Source organism: Diabrotica virgifera, chromosome 6 (genome assembly GCF_917563875.1).
Source record: "Diabrotica virgifera virgifera chromosome 6, PGI_DIABVI_V3a".
Classification (NCBI taxonomy): domain Eukaryota; kingdom Metazoa; phylum Arthropoda; class Insecta; order Coleoptera; family Chrysomelidae; genus Diabrotica; species Diabrotica virgifera.
In genome coordinates, this window is record NC_065448.1 from 79,724,652 (window position 1) to 79,742,250 (window position 17,599).

The following is a 17,599-nucleotide window of genomic DNA, read 5'->3' on the forward strand; positions in this document are numbered from 1 at the left end:
ATCATCAAAAACGTCAACAAAGGAAGAGGATATAGAATGGGAAACAAAGAAGTAAAAATACTCTGCTACGCAGACGACGCAAAAGGAATGATAGCCCAAGATGAAGATAGTCTGCAAAGATTAGTTCACAGATTTAACATAAGAGCAAAAGAATTCAATACATATGACAATTTCATCTCAGAAAACCAAAACAATAGTAATCAGTAAAGAACCAATCAGATGCAAAATAGAAATTGATGGTATCAGTATTGAACAAGTAATGGAAGTAAAATACCTTGGAATTACATTGTCAAGTTACGGAGACCTAGACAAAGAAGTGAGAAATCAAGTACAAAAAGCAAATATATTGGCAGGATGCCTTAATAACACTATATGGCGAAACCGACATATTAACACAGATGAAGTCAAGAATTTATAAAGCCAGTGTAAGACCAATAATGACATATGCATCAGAAACAAGACCCGATACAGCCACAACACAAAGACTACTGGAAACGGCAAAGATGAGAGTACTGAGAAGAATTACAGGAAATACACAGAGAGATCGAAAGAGGAGCGAAGATATTAGAAGACAATGTAACGTACAGTGTATAAACGAATGAACACTAAATAGAAAAAAAGAATGGAACAACTACATAACCAGAATGGAGGAGACACGTGTGTTCAAAATAGCACGAGATAAATCACCAATCGGTAGAAGAAGTATCGGCCGACCGCGCAAAAGATGGAGTGACAACTTTCCATAGAGGTATCAATCCGCCAATGAACAAGCAGAATTAAAGATGTAAATTTTACAAAAAGTTTCCGGCATTTCTCAATCAAAGGAGCATCAATAGATGTCATAAAATGGCACACTAATTTGGTATAGAGTCGTGTTTCTGCATGCCCCTTACATCTTCAGAAATTTGTACTTTTAGTTTGGATTTAGCAGATTTTGATTCTAAGCTCACATAATATTGTCCAAATTCCACATTTTCAATTGCTTTTAGACCCAATTAATGCACTAAAAGTGGGTATTGCGCCATTTTGATAGGAAAACATACAAAATATACAAGAAAAAGAAGTACTTTATTAGCAGTGGCACAACCAGGAGGGTTTTGGCGGTTATAACCTCCCCTCCTATTGGAATATACTTCGAGCTTAAATTGGCGGTATTCTACACCGCCAGAAACCCTCTAACAGTTGTAACCCTCCCTATAGGATCATCCTGGTTACGCCATTGCTTTATTGTTCATAAAAGTAATGGACATAGCAGGGTTTGATTCTAACGTCAACTGATATTTTAAAGCGGATTTAGAATGTATTGAGCCGAGACCTTAGCCTGTAGATTAATATATACTTGAACTTTGAAAATGTGTAAACAAACGGAAAACGAAAATTTGGATTTAACAGGTTTTGATTCTGATGGGCTCATATATTAAGGAATGAAATAAGTACATATTTACTATTAAATATTTCTTAATATGTGATATTCTAGTTCAAACTTTGCCAGTTTTAGTAGAATAAATATTGGTTTGTTGTAAGTTAAAGCTAAAAGTACCTTTAAAGAGTAATTTTAGAGTGTGGATTTATCCTTTAAAATAGGAATTACATTACAATTTTTACCAAACCAAATCATCAAAATTCTCAAAATTTAACTAAAAATTCTAATTTCAACCCTTTTGCGGCACCTCTAAAAATATTTTATTCGTGGCTTAACAAAAGCTATAGAGGCAACTTTATATCACTATTACACATTGAAATTATAAAATATTTTTTTTTCGTTCCACCCTAATGAACACTTTGTTGTTTTTATAATACAAGTAGGCCAGAAAATGAAGCATTTTTGCTCGCAATTTTTTCGTCCAGCATGGATTTACTTGAAATTGCCACAGAAGGTAGGGAATAGCCCAATGATCATTTTCTATACCATGCCGCTGTACGCTAAAACCTTGGGGGTGTTTGCCACCCTATCTTGGGGGTGAAAATTTTTCATTGCATTTCAACCATGGAAATCGACCATTGATTCTAAGAAAAAAATATTCTTTACGTTTTCTTCGTAAAACTAATATTTTTCGAGTTATTCGTGGTTGAAAGTAATTAGTTTTTTGACGAAAAAATCGACCTTTTTAAGAATAGGAGGGTTTTTTTAAGAATAACTCGAAAAAAATGCATTTATAAAAAAACTGTAGATATCAAAATTATATCTTTGAGAAACACAAAAAAACCGTTTTTATACAATTTTTCTACGACCAATATAAACTGAGATACGGCATGTTCAAGGTTATCTTTTTTCGTCAAATGCATAATTTGAAATATTTAAAGCCAAATAACGGCAAAACTTTGCATTTTTTAAGAAAAACTTACAGACTCTTTTTTTCAAGTACATGTACACTTAGACCTTTCCCAAAAAATTCTAGCATAAAAATTGAGCGACTTATGATCAAAATAAGGTAGGTCCCTACTTCTACGAAAAAAATCAGTGAAAACAATCCCCTAACTACCCTCCTAATTAAAAGTAATCTTCACCCTTCTGTAATTATTTTTATATAAATATGTATTATCAATACACTTAATAATTAAGAAGTTTGACCTATTTAAAAGGCTTAATTTTAGAAAAGTTGGAGTTTAAAAATAAATTGATTTTTTGCAATTTCGTATGTTTCACTCTTTTCTTTAAAATATCTCCGAAAATACTGGAGATACGAAAAAAATGAGAAAGCACTATGTAGTTTTTTTAATAGCTAACATTTATATTTAGCGAGGTATACCTGTTTAAAACCTCTATTTACGAGCAAACACCCGCTTATTCGAGCCCTTTAAACTCACCCCACTTAAAAACTAAGGGATCTTAAGGAATTTAATTTTTACATAGTCTTATAGCTCTTCAAAAACCCTACAAAATCATTTGTGAAAAAACTTTTTATCACCAAAAATGAAGGAACTGTTTATAAAACGATTTTTTTTTCGAAAAATTCGAATGGCTTGCTTGGGAGTGCAATATATCATTTTCAATGTTTATAATACCACAGAACCTGAAGATGACTAAAAAACTATTTGTAGTTGTAAATTCGTATTTTTGTGCAAATAAATGTTTTTGTACGTAATTTTACTTTTTTTCTGTTGTACTTATAAAAATTGCAATGTTATTAAAGGTGATTTCTAAGGGTTGAAATATTATATCCTAACTAAAGCATAAAACAATCATTATTTAACCAATCAAATTCAAATTTACCCATATTAAATTTTACAATGTTTTTATATAATTTTTGACGATAAGGTTTAGTTTATACCACTGCCCCTAAAAATAATCAACGCCCTTGAGCATGATATAGAATGTGAACTACAGGGTGAGATGATCCTAATCCCAAATTTTTATGCAAATCGATTCAGGCCATAACCATTCTTTCAGGATAAATAAATTCTTTATATATAGCTCCAAAAAGGGTAGTTTTAAAGGTTGAAATATTATGAATTATATCCTAAAGCCTAAAACAATCATTATTTAACTAAAAAAAAAACAAATGTTGACCATATTAAAGTCTAAAATATTTTATAATTTTTTACAATTAGGGGTAGTTTTCACCCTTAAAGAAACCAAAAGCGTACAACTTCTCAAATGAGCCTAGTCCCAAATTTTTGTACAAATCGATGCTGGATGAAAAAATTGTGAGGTTTTGCATTTTTTTCAAGTTCATTCACCTGAAATATGCGGTTTCGATAGCACTTTGAAACCCTATTTTTGCAAGGAAATCGTCTACTTCCTTAAACTACGCTAACTAAACCAAACCCTCCAGTCTAGAATGAATTTGTATACATGAAAATAAATTCTATTTAAAGGAAAACCTCTAAACAAATTTCACACTGATCATTTCTTGTATTACTTTTCTCTAATGTTAACTGTTAAATGCACTTTCAAATTACGTGGTTCACTACACTGCGTCAAGCAAATTTTACATTAGTAAAGTTTTTCTCTAGCGTGTATTCTCAGATGATTTTTTAAAACACATGTTTGAGAAAAGTGCTTAAAACAAATTTCAGACTAGTGAGATTTTTCTCTAGTGTTAACTTTCACGTAACCAGTTAATTGAACTGTTTTAGCAACCTGCTTTAAACAAATCTTAAACTAATAAGGTGTTTCTATAGTAACGGTGCCAGCCACCGTAAGAACAAGACGTGCCAGCAGCGGAGCGGAAAGCAACGACAGCAGCCGAAGAAGTAAGAGTGGCTAGACTGTGAACTTTTCAGTTCAGTCTTGAATGTAAGCAAGACAGCAGTTGAGCACTTCTCACTCTCTGAGGCGAGAAGGAGAGGCAAAGGCCGATCGACTGGATGTGGTGAAACTTAGGGAATTTGATTTTATTCGGTTCTCTGAGACGCCACAGCTGGACATCTGTTAGCGGAAAAAGTAGAACGGGCTCGACGAGAGCCCGTTACGGGATTTCTACTGAGCCTCCGTAAGGGTATCGACACTGCAAGGTGTAGTTCTTTGGAATCTACATCGGGTAGCCCCGGCCCCTAGGTCAGTAGAACGAGAAAGTCAAGAGGATCCCGTACCTAGTTCTGTCTGGGTACGTGAACAACCGCGCTTTGTGCAGGGAGCCAACCCTGAAGCCGAGCTGGCGTCGGGCCAGTCGGCAGACAAAAAGGCTTCACCAAAATCAGGTCAATCCGTCCCCAAGCCCCAGATGTCTCGAGTTAGATCTCGGTCACCCCCCCGTTTCAAGGCGCCTTACCCGCCGATACATGAGGGCTCTCGAAAAGAGGGCTCTAATCTCTTTCAGCATCTCGATGTAAGCGACGACAACTCAACCACTGATGACCAGCGGTCGCAGAAAGACGGGGAATTTCAAATTCCCAGGAAATCAGCGAAAAAGAAAAATTCCAAGAAAAGCGAGGGAAAAACTGAAGACCAAAAAAGTGAACCGCAGACTAAGGCAGAGACCATGGATGAAGACGAGGTAGATGCGACTGAAAGAGGCACCACCAAGAGAGCTCGGACAGCCAAATCCGAGAGCGAAGATGAGAAGAGCGAAGAAATAGCACCCATGCGAGAAATGCTAAAAGAGATGAGTGCCAAGTTTGAAGATCAATTGGCAAAGAAAGAAGAAGAAAACGAGCGACTAAGGGATGAGATGAAGAAGATGTCAAACCAGTTGGACGACCTGTTGACAGAGCTAAAAGAAACTCGAAAACTCCTTGAGAAGAGCCAACAACAGGAAAAGCAGCCTAAACCGAAGCCACAGCCAGCCTCTGAAGCCAAGAAGCCACAGCCAACCTCTGAAGTCAAGAAGCCCCAACCAACCGCTCAAGAGAGATTAAAAAAGATTGAAAAATCGAAAAATAAAGAAGATTTTCCGACACTGAAATCACCGATTTCAAAAGAAGAGGCAACGGCATGGGAACTCCAAGCAGACAACGCTATGAGGTCTAAATCACCCCCAATACAAGACACCTTCATCCTGCCCCGAGGACCAGTTCCACCAATCCATCCAGCTACAAGCACAGGTGGAGATACGCCTGCCACACGGCGCCCCAGTGTTTCGGAGTCAGACCAAATGGAGACAAACCACGACGAAGAAGCTACCGCGTTGCCTGAACAACAGGTAACACAACAACGAAAACCGCCTGTAATAAAATTACAGAGTGTGAGCGAAACAGGGGCCATCCTCAGTATAGCCCAAAAGCAAAACGTCATTACGGTAAACAGGATCTCCAGGAGCGGTAGTGAAACCCTCATCCAGGCAAAAAGCCCGGAAGATTACCGTAAAATGACGCACATCATAGAGGAATACGCAAAGACACTGAAAGACACTGGAATACGCAAGAAATTTACGATGGCGAATTCTCATTGTTCAGGTCGAATATAGACACCTAATAAACTATGTAAGAGGTGTCAAAACATTTCAATATTACTGTTGTCTGATATAACGAGGTAATTAGTGCACCATTTCAGTTCGCATTATAGAGGGAGTCTAGTGTACTTTTAAATATGGGAGGACTTAAATATTTTGTTACTAACCTTTTTCAGTCTCTTGGTTTTCTTCAAATGGTTTAAGTTCATTTCCATGTTGTTCTATTTCAGTTTTGATGGGATATCTTTTTAATTCAAAAGAATCACATGTGCCTTGTGTACTTTGGCTATTGTTCTCCTCCTTAATTTCATATTTAAAGCCATCCAACAGAGCATCATCCAGGTGATTATAATCTATTTCTACTTTACACGTTTCCTCGCCAATTTCTTGTTTTATTTCCATTTGATTACACTTGATTTTATGCATTCCAGTAATAATTTTACACCAAAAATATGAAATCGCTCACATTTTATAGGAAAACGAGCACTCAGACTCAGTTTGATATACTACTGACTGGGACTGGGGTCTCAGTTCAGGAGTTCAGTGTAATTTAATTTACTATACTATTTTCAATTCAATAAGAATATATTTACTTATTTACATTTACAACGTTTACAAATAAAAATATTTTACAATAGCAATTAAAAGAATTATGAGCGACTTAGAATTCCAAAACTGGATCCCAGAACACCAATTTGGATTCCGGCAAGGTCATTCTACAGTGCAACAATGCCATCGCATATCAAATGTAATTAATAGAGCTTTGGACAATAAACAGTATTGCACAGCAGCCTTTCTGGACATCAGCCAAGCATTTGATAAGGTATGGCACCCAGGATTACTTTATAAAATCAAAAAATCCCTACCCAACAAATACTTTGACTTATTAAAATTATATCTAAACCACAGAGAATTTGAAACTAAAGTGGATGATGAACTATCAAACCGTAACAAAATTCAATCAGGAGTCCCTCAAGGTAGTATATTGGGTCCACTTCTTTATGTACTGTACACATCCGATTTACCAACCTCTCCGCAAACCACCATTGGAACTTTCGCTGATGACACAGCAATATTTGCAACTGAAGAGGATCCAAGAGCTGCAGTATTAAAACTTCAAGAACACCTAGACCAAATTGGACAGTGGTTAAAGAAATGGAAGATAAAAGCTAATGAAACTAAGTCAACACATATAACTTTCACACTAAAGAAAGAGCAATGCCCAAATATTAGCCTTAATCAAGTCAACATACCACAACAGAACATCGTCAAATACCTGGGGCTTCATCTTGATTCTAAATTAAACTGGAAACAACACATTTTCAAGAAGAAGAAACAAATTGAGTTGAGAAGTGAAAGAAATTAATTGGCTTATAGGTAGAAAATCTCGACTCTCAATTGAGAACAAACTGCTGATTTATAAAACAGTCATCAAACCTATATGGACGTACGGTATAGAACTATGGAGTTGTGCCAGCAAATCAAACACAAAAATTATCCAAAGAACTCAATCAAAAATTCTACGCACCATCGCAAATGCCCCGTGGTACATTTCCAACCTAACCCTTCATACAGACCTAAACATCCCGTTAAGGGTCGTTTAAACACAGCGATAAATCAAACAACTTATCAAGGTCAATCGAGTTGTTGCAACTTATCACTGTGTGTAAACGGTGCATCGCACAACTTATCAAAGTTGGAGTTGGGTTGAAGGTGGTATCGCATTGAATCGCAGCGTCTAAACAGCGTTTCAACTTGTCATCACAACTAGTTGCTGTGACTTATCGTTGTGTTTAAACGACGCTTTAGTCAGCACAGTCATTCAAGAAAGAGCCAACAGACACCACGAGAAATTGGAAGACCACCCCAACCAATTAATATTACCATTACTGCAGCCACTAAACAACAGAATATTGCGAAGATTATGGCCCATAGATCTTCGCTGAAACTGAGGTGAAACCGCTGGGTGATTTACCTCATAATAACGCCATTTTAGTGTACAATAATACATTGATATTCTTGTTCTCATGATCATTTTTCAGTGCGTCATTAATTATGACGTCATATACTGTATTGGGCGTGTCGAGACTTATTTCATGTAATTATTGACGAATCTGACAGATGCTAGAATCGTACTTAGCCATAGGTGAAAAGCTTGTGGAATTAAACTAATTATAGTTTGTTTTTTAACCAGGAGGAGTAAATTAAAAAGACAGATTTACACCTAAGAAAGTTACTAGAATAATAGCCAAATACATCTTCTTTTTTGGTTGATCTAGTCGGTCCTCAACGGTAATCCATAAATATTATATTAAATTAATACGTCTCTAAAGAGTTCCAAAAACAACTGCTTTTTATATAAAAGCAGACTAACAATCTAAAAATTAAAGGAATAACACAGAAAACACAAAAAATCGCCGATATAACTTAATTAACCTATGACATATCACTAGTGTCAAAATTTGATAAATGTCACCAGTGTCAAAATTTTATAACAGTGGAGTAAACTTGCCTGCGGTTGGACCAATTAGAAACAAGCAATACAGCGCGGTAAATTTGAATCACTCCTCTTGGTTTAAAAACAAACCATAGTAATTTAGTAGATTTGATTTTTACACAATATGTTAACGTGTCGTAGGTATTTTTTATAAAGGGGAATAAAATTAAAAAATAAACAATATTGTTAATTAAATTTATAAATATGGAAACATTAAAAAATGACACAAAACTATCCATAAATTGTTTTTATTTTCTTCTCTAGGTGCTGTCTCCGCTTCAAAAGTTGGCAACCATCAGAGAGATCTTTATTTCTGAAACCGCAGCTCTAAAATAATTCATTGTTATTACATTCAAACCAGTTCCTAAGGTTCTTCAGCCATGAGTTACGTCTTCTTACTATGGATCTTTTTCTTGCATAATGACCTGGAGTATTAGATATACTTCTCTCATCACATGTCCCATATATCTCAGTTTTCTTCTTATTTGTTAGTTCTTCTCGTTCCTTATGCGTAATTACTTCCACGTTGGCTATTCTATCTACTCATGAGATATTTAGCACTCTTTGGTACATCTCGAATGTCTCTAGTCTCCTCACGCCAATGACTAACTTTTAACGAACTAAATTCTAAATCAAAACACAAAATAATGCACAAAAACGTTGTGAAACACAAGGGAAGTCGAATTCGAAATTTCAAAATGACAATTCGACTTCACTTGTGTTTCACAACGTCTTTGTGCATTATTTTGTGTTTTGGTTTAGAATTTAGTTCGTTAAAAGTTAGTCATTGGCGTGAGGAGACTAGAGACATTCGATTTGTACCGAAGAGTGCTAAATATCTTATGAGTAGATAGAATAGCCAACGTGGAGGTAATGAGACTTACGCATAAGGAACGAGAACTAATAAATAAGAAGAAAACAGATATATGGGACATGTGATGAGAGATGTATATCTAATACTCCAGGTCATTATGCAAGAAAAAGATCCATTGTAAAGAGACGTAACTCATGGCTGAAGAACCTTAGGAACTGGTTTGGATGTAATAACAATGAATTATTTAGAGCCGCTGTTTCAGAAATAAAGATCTCTCTGATGATTGCTAACTTTTGAAGCGGAGACAGCACCTAGAGAAGAAGATAAAAACACAGTTTATGGACAGTTTTGTGTCATTTTTTAATGTTTCCATATTTATAAATTTAATGTTGTTCTGAAGCTATTTCCTTGTGGCATTTTTATGATTAATTATTTATATGGGAAATAAGCCACAATTAAAATGAAAAAAATAATTTTATTAACGTTATTTGGGCGTCGAAACGTTAATAAAATTATTTTTTTCATTTTAATTGTGGCTTATTTCCCATATAAATAATTATTTATAAATTTAATTAACAATATTGTTTACTTTTTAATTTTATTCCCCTTTATAAAAAATACCTACATGTTAACATTAACATATTGTGTAAAAATCAAATCTACTAAATTACTAATTAGTTTAATTCCACAAGCTTTTCACCTAAGGCTAAGTACGATTGTGGCATCTGTCAGATTCGTCAATAATTACATGAAATAAGTCTCGACACACCCAATACAGTATATGACGTCATAATTAATGACGCACTGAAAAATGATCATGAGAACAAGAATATATGTTATTGTACTTGTTATCAAATTAGCTTATAGAATATGTAATTCTGATTGTTAATAATGCTTACAAAAAAAAAACGATAGCAATAGGGCTTTTCATCGATTGTCATTTGTCTCGAGCTTCTGTGCTTCTGTCATATGTTGTATTGTCCTTTTCATGAGCATTTTTCAGTGCGTAACAAATGATAGGAAAAAGGGTTGCTAGCAGTCCGTGATAATGCACATTTATTCTAACATGACATTTTAGTTAAATCTGACAGTTGTCACATTTTATTTTCAATTTGGAATAAAAACAAATCAAATGTGTTTATTGCATTTATAAAATGGTGTTTTCTTTGATTTGTATAGTCTTATATACAGATTATATTTGTAATATTATTATCTAATTAAAAACAATTATTTTTTTATTATGGCGCCATATATCGACAACTAGAATAACTAGAATAAATGTTTTAAATGTCTGTAATCACGGACGTGCCTTTTTTTCTGTCACATACAATTTAATGCGTTAAAAAGAAATCGAAAAACTGTGACGCACTGAAAGATGATCATGAAAAAAGAATATAATTAACGGATTATATTGTCCTTTTCATGATCATTTTTCAGTGCGTCACAAATGATAGGAAAAAGGGTAAGTCCCGTAAGTCCGTGATAATACACATTTATGACATTTATTCTAACATGACATTTTAGTTAAATCTGACAGTTGTCACATTTTATTTTCAATTTAGAATAAAATCAAATCAAATGTGTTTCTTGCATTTATAAAATGGTATTTTCTTTGATTTGTATAGTCTTATAAATTATACAGATTATATTTGTAATATTATTATCTAATTAAAAAAAAATATTTTTTTTAATTATGGCGCCATCTATCGACAACTAGAATAATCACAGAACTAGAAGTAATAACCGACGTGCCTTTTTTCTGTCACATACAATTTAATGCTTTAGAAAGAAATCGAAAAACTGTGACGCACTGAAAGATGATCATGAGAAAAAGAATACAACATATATGACACAAGCTCGAAACAAATGACTGTGAATGAAAAGAGGCATTCCATTCCAATGAACTATGAACTCAGAACTGTCAGAATGGCCGACGGTTCACGGTTGGTAAATTTCATGTGTTTTTAGATTTGGAAGATTTATAAATTGCACTTTTCTTTTATAATACTTGATAATACCGTATTATCGTAAATAACGACCTATTAATTTGTTATCCATGGAATTTAAAGATGAAATTAACGAAAAGTTTGTTAAATATGATCCAAGATATATAGGGAGTCACTTTCCTGCATCAACAGATCTTTGTGATTTAAAGAGTGAACCAGGTAATACTATATTATTTATCTATGGAGTGAACCAGGTGAAGGTAGCTCAAGTAAGACAAATAATAACAATTACTACTGATTAGTACACTAGACACTAACGATGTAATCTAATTCCTGTTATTTATTAGCTATGGAAATACAAACTGAAATTAAGAATGAGGTCCTTGAGAGTGACCAAAAATATACAGAGAATCAGCTATCCACGTCTCTAAATCTGGAAAACTTGAAGAATGAACCAGGGGAAGCCTCAGGTAAGAATAATAGTAAAGAATAATTACATACATTTGTTGACTTTCCAAATTCACAGTTGTTTGATTTTAAAAAGGAAGCAGAAGCTATAATTCAAGTACAGTAGAACCTCGATTGTCCGTCAGGGCACTGGACCAAGGGTATGACAGATAATCGAAAAGACGGTTAACAGAACATTAAAAAAAATTAAAAATTTGTAGTACAACTCTCAAATTGCATTTGAATGGTTTGTTTGACAATATAAGAGGGATTTGTGTTCATAAAATCGAATCAATTTAAAATATTCTGAAATCTTTGTTTGTTTTACTGTTGCATCACATTCGGCATAAGATCATGCAATCTACTTTACTGGCTTTTTCTTGTTGAGAATACCACTCGATGAAATATTGCATATGCGATGCAGCTTCTCTAGATTATTTACGCAAATCTTTGTCAGTTACAATAGGTTCATCAACATAGCTACAGTCAAATTCCAAGTCTGTGTCAGCTTCTGAATCTGTTTGGTCTGCCTTTGTTGCCAATTCAACGATTTTTTTATCTGTCAGCAATGGATAGTCGTTTGTGTCCTCATCACAAATCAAATTAACTTTTTTTTTTTATTTTTTACATTAAAGTTTTTGCTTATGTAGTCAATACAACTTCTGTATATAGCCTGACGGTTAATAGAGGTGACGGTTAATGGAGAGACACATAATCGAGGTTCCACTGTAAATACAAGAAATAAAAATAGGTGGCACTGAACAATGTGTAGTAAAATACCTTTCTACAGACAAAGGCTTTTATTCACATAAACCTTAATATAATTAAATGACATTAATCAATAAAATAAACAATGGCAAAACAATACTAAATTATCCCTTTGTCATAGTATTTTTTTTTAACATCCCATTTATTTACAATCTGTAATAATGATTACAATAAGTAAATTGTTTAACAATTAAAAGAGACTTGCAGGAGACTGTCCAGTGACAATAACCTATGAAATCATAATTTTAGTACTTAACAAAATTATACCAGCCTGTACATTTTATTGAGTTTTAGACCCAACTGTTTTCTTTTAGTGAATATGTGTTTCTTCCACGTTAATCTGCGGTCCAAGTGCATACCTAGGTATTTTACATCATCCTTTTGTTGTAGTACTTGATTATTTAATGAGACGGTTGGGCACGTATCTTTTCGATTAGTGAATTTAATTCGCCATGTTTGTAACCAGATATTTATTCTGTCGAGATTTGTCTGGAGCAGTTGCGAGGCGATGTACGGGTTTGAGTGAGCTGCAATGATCGCTGTGTCATCTGCATATGTGGCTGTGATGATGTTTTGGCTTGTAGGAAGATCTGCTGTGTAGAGTAGGTAGAGAACTGGTCCAAGGACACTACCCTGAGGTACTCCAGCTTTGATTGGATATAAGTTAGTGCACTGATCTTTAACTTTTACAAGGAAATGGCGGTCGGAGAGATATGACTTGAGGATTAGAAAGTAGTTGAGAGGAAGGACTTTTCTTATTTTGTATAGCAGGCCAGTGTGCCAGACTTTATCAAAAGTCTGCGACACATCCAAAAAGTCTGCAGAGCAGTATTGCTTCTCTTCTAAGGCTTTGTTTATGGAATTGCAAACTCGATGAATTTGCTCGGTGGTAGCATGTTGTTGTCTAAATCCAAACTGGTGGTTGGGTATTAGCTGCTTTTCCACAAGGATTGGCTGTAGTCTGTCTAGTAAGAGTTTTTCAAAAACCTTTGACATCACTGAAAGTAGACTGATAGGTCTATAGGACTTAATTTCTTCTACAGGCTTGCCTGGCTTGGGTATTAAGATGATTTGTGCCACTTTCCACAAAAGGGGATAGTAACCAGTTCTTAAGATTGCGTTAAAAATCTGTGTCAAATATTGCACTCCTTTCTTGGGAAGTTCTTTTAAAATTCTTGCAGTGATTAAGTCGAACCCTGGGGACTTTTTCGGATTCATATCTGTTTGGATTTTGTTGAAAACTTGTTTGGCTGTGAATTTCCCAACGGTGCTTCTAGTTGGTATGGATATTCTAAATACAATTGAATATTATCTTCTGCATCAGAGTTGTTGTTTTGGGCATGTGGTTGGAACACTTCCTCCAGGTATTTGGCAAAGACTGTAGCTTTTTCGTTGTTACTTTTAGCCCATCGTCCGTTACTGGCCCGGATAGGCGGATTAGAGAGTTGTGGTCTGTTAATCTTTCGTGTTGCCTTCCATAGCGAGCATTCGGAGGTTTCCGTGGCAGATAGATTTTGTAGATATCGTTTTATGTCATTGTTTTTATTGTTGTTTAACAAAGTTTTTAGCCGCGCTGTAGCTTGGTTTAATCTATTTTTATCCTGGGATGCGCGGGTTCTTTGCCATACTTTCCTTAGTCTTCTTTTTTTCTGCGATTTTTTCTTTTATTTTGTTGGGTAAATCTTTGTGTATGATTGTTCTTGGTTGTGTAGGTGTTGACTGCCAGCCAGCTTCCTGAATTATCCTATTTAATTGATTTACTGCTTCGTCAATTTCGCCATCCGATTTTAGTGGGATGTTTAGATCCAGTCTTTCATCAAGGATAGCCCGGAATTTAATCCAATTGGTATATTTACTACTTAGATATGGTAGAGGTTCTGTTTCGATGATATTCGTGGATATCATGTTTGTCATAGTATGGGATCCAAATATGGGTTAACTTGTACCTATCCGCTTTCTGGGTGAAACATTTTTTTTATTAAATTTCATACATAGACAAATCTGGACCTCGGAGGTAAACTACACTATATCGACATGGTGTTATTTTGAACAAGTTCCTTTAATCTACTAATTTTATTAGTTGGATTATACAAATTGGTTATACAGGGTGTCCCGAAAAGATTGGTCATAAATTATACTGCACATTCTGGGGTCAAAAATAGTTCGATTGAACCTAACTTACCTTAGTACAAATGTGCTGATAAAAAAAGTTACAGCCCTTTGAAGTTACAAAATGAAAATCGATTTTTTTCAATATATCGAAAACTATTAGAGATTTTTTATTGAAAACGGACATGTATGAATCTTATGTCAGAAACATCTTAAAACAAAATTATAGTGAAATTTGTCCACCCCGTAAAAATTTTATGGGTGTTTTGTTCCCTTAAACCCTCCAAACTTTTGTGTACGTCCCAATTAATTCATTATTGTGGTACCATTAGTTAAACACAATGTTTTTAAAACTTTTTTGTCTCTTAGTATTTTTTCCATGAGCCAGTTTTTATCGAGATGCAGCTTCTTTTTTAATATATCTACATAAACATTTTCTGTGGGTTTTGCTCCTTTAAACCTCCCAAATGTTTGTGTATGTTCCAATTAAACTATTATTGTGGTACCATTAGTTAAACACAGTGTTTTTAAAACTTTTTTGTCTCTTAGTCTTTTTTTTTTGATAAGTCACCTTTTATTGAGATGTGGCTTCTTCTTCAAAATATACATAAAAATGTAAATTATAAATAAATTTTCAGATTATTAACAGGTCTCTATAATCGTACTTAACCATATACAAATATGTGGTGGATTCAACAAATATTCAAAATATCTCGATAAACACTAGCTTATCGAAAAAGTAATAAGAGGCAAAAAGTTTTAAAAACATTGTTTTTAACTAATGGTAATACAATATTAATTTAATTCAAACGTACACAAAAGTTTGGGCGGGTTTAAGGGAACAAAACCCCCATAAAATTTTTATGGGGTGCACAAATTTCACTTTAACTTTTTTTTAAGATGTTGCTGCCATAAGAATGCCACATGTCCATTTTCAATAAAAAATCTTTAAACGTTTTCGATATATGAAAAAGAATCGATTTTCATTTTGTAACTTCAAGGGGCTGTAACTTTTTTGTGTGCACTATTGTATATAGGTAAGTGAGGTTCAATCAACCTATTTTTGACCCCAGAATCTGTGGTATAGTTCTGTGGTTCCAAGGAAAAGGGGCATGAGTCACATTTTTCTTGAAATCGTCAAAAGGGTTTAACGAAAATTATTTTAAATGTTCTATTTGGTAAAAGGCCACATGTCTGAAAAATGTAATGCATTTATTCATTAGGGCCATTCAAAAATTAGGCATGAGTCAATATTTTATCTACACCAATAAAGAACAGGGACTCGACTTAAATTACGCCTATTAAATGGCACGCAGCGCAGGGTTTTAGTTTTGGAATAAGTCATCTTGTCGACTTAGTTCTGTAATGCGCTACGGAACGGCTCAGAACTCACAGGCGCTTCTTACGCTTAACGTTGTTTAAAGTGTTTTTATGTGTTTATTTTATACCTTTGTGTAAATAATACAGCTATTTAAGTGAAAATTTAATAAATAATATCGTTGAAAATGTCTCAGTCTAATAGAAGCAGACAGATATTACGTTTTGTTGTTGGAAAATGCATCACAATAAGCAGGTTAATACAACATAACTTTTGCCATATTTGGCCCTAGGCAATAACGTAGTCTTTCGTTCTGCGTTTAAATGTTTCAAAAATACTTATTAGTTTTCTCAGGGTGCAAAAAATGAATATATTTAAAACACATTGAAAATTTTGACAAGCGACTTTTTGCGCCTTTATTCCCCTTAAATGAAATAATAAAAGTTGTATTATGCTTTGTATAGGAAATTAAGGACTCTAATGTGGACCAGCGTACCTAATTATTAGCTATACTGTTAAAGTGTTTGGTTTACTTCTTTTCAGGCACTTCTTCAAGCAGTAACTTTCTTGTAGGAGAACAAATACCAACTGTTAATAAATCTAAAAGTATTGAAGATGGTAACTGGGTGTACATACATATTTTAACTATTTTAAATGTTCCTTCTTTGCCACACTTCATCTACACATATCTACATTACACTTTTTATAGATGCTTAAGTATGTGTTCTTATTTCCTCTATTGTTAATATTTTTTCTAAAACCCTGTAACCATCTTCTTGATATCGTCCTATTAGAGGTAATTATCACGAAGTGCACTTTTTTGAGATTTTGACATTTTCATAAATTTTATCTTTCAAACACTACATTATAATAGTGTATTATTTGTGTGGATTTAATTATCTGTTCCGCGATTGACTAAAGAAATGAGTTTCAATTTCTTTGTAATGGATAGCTGTAACATACCTAATCTATTTTGTGATTAAGCAGGCTGATTAAGCAGACGACTGGTATTGTATTGCTTAACCTGAGTATTATATTTTTGTTCCTTATCTTTTCGGCGATTGATTACAGAAATGAGTTTAAAATAAATTTCTTTGTATGTAACAGATAGCTTACGTAAAGGGTTTTCATAGTCTACTTTGCGACTTTTGTGGTTGTCAGTATTTTAGTGCCAAAAGTATTTTATTACATATTAATTTATTTTGGAAGAAGGACACATTGTTCATTTTTTAAATACATAGTAGACTATTATTTTTGATAGTTCCTTAGAAGTCAGCAAAATTTTATATACCTTTGTATAATGTTTAAGTATAAAAATGAATTCCAAATTCACTTCTCAAAATCCAATAATTGTGTTCATGGAAAAACCACAACCACATGTGACTTTTTGAACTTTTCCAAACTTTTAAAAGGGCCACTTCAACTAAGACATTTTGATATAAATGTAAGCAAATTTGTGTGGCACGATATTAGATTGAGTTCATATGGCACTGATGAAGGCATTGTTAAGTACAAAACATCCCTAAAACAAGAAGAACTATTTAAGTGCATTTCATTTTGCCAAAGGGAAAAATCGAAGGGTCCATTGCAACCTGAAAGGTGCAACACCGGACCCTTGAGCTCTTCAGCATAAGCAGAGAGAAAAAGAAAGATTTACTAAGTATTTTGAATTTAATAGATTCAGAATGCCATGCATTTTATGAAAATTAACCAGACGGCAACAATGTCAGTGATGCAGATTATGTTTGTGATTCGGACGATATGTTTCAATAATATCCTAAACAAAATTTCCAAATAAATAATTAAAAAAACCTCTCTTTTATTTACCCACTGACAATACAAAGGGGCTTAAGTATGGACAACAGT

General features: G+C 34.0%; 1 protein-coding gene across 9 annotated transcripts in view; it reads left to right on the forward strand.

The window, feature by feature from the left end:
• LOC114342772 (zinc finger protein 665-like) overlaps window positions 1-17,599 on the forward strand; it is a 135,370-nt gene that overhangs the window by 23,861 nt on the left and 93,910 nt on the right. For 6 of the 9 annotated variants that reach the window (XR_007698629.1, XM_050653413.1, XM_050653409.1 and 3 more), the window contains exon 2: window positions 11,439-11,561. Coding sequence is in view for 8 of the 9 variants with exons in the window: in XM_050653413.1 (XP_050509370.1) it covers window positions 11,439-11,561 (123 nt within the window). In the remaining variant the exon portion in view is untranslated. Of the gene's footprint in view, window positions 1-10,724; window positions 11,311-11,438; window positions 11,562-17,599 lie in introns of those variants that run through there. The other 3 variants (XM_028293561.2, XM_050653411.1, XM_028293560.2) reach the window with 1 other exon arrangement.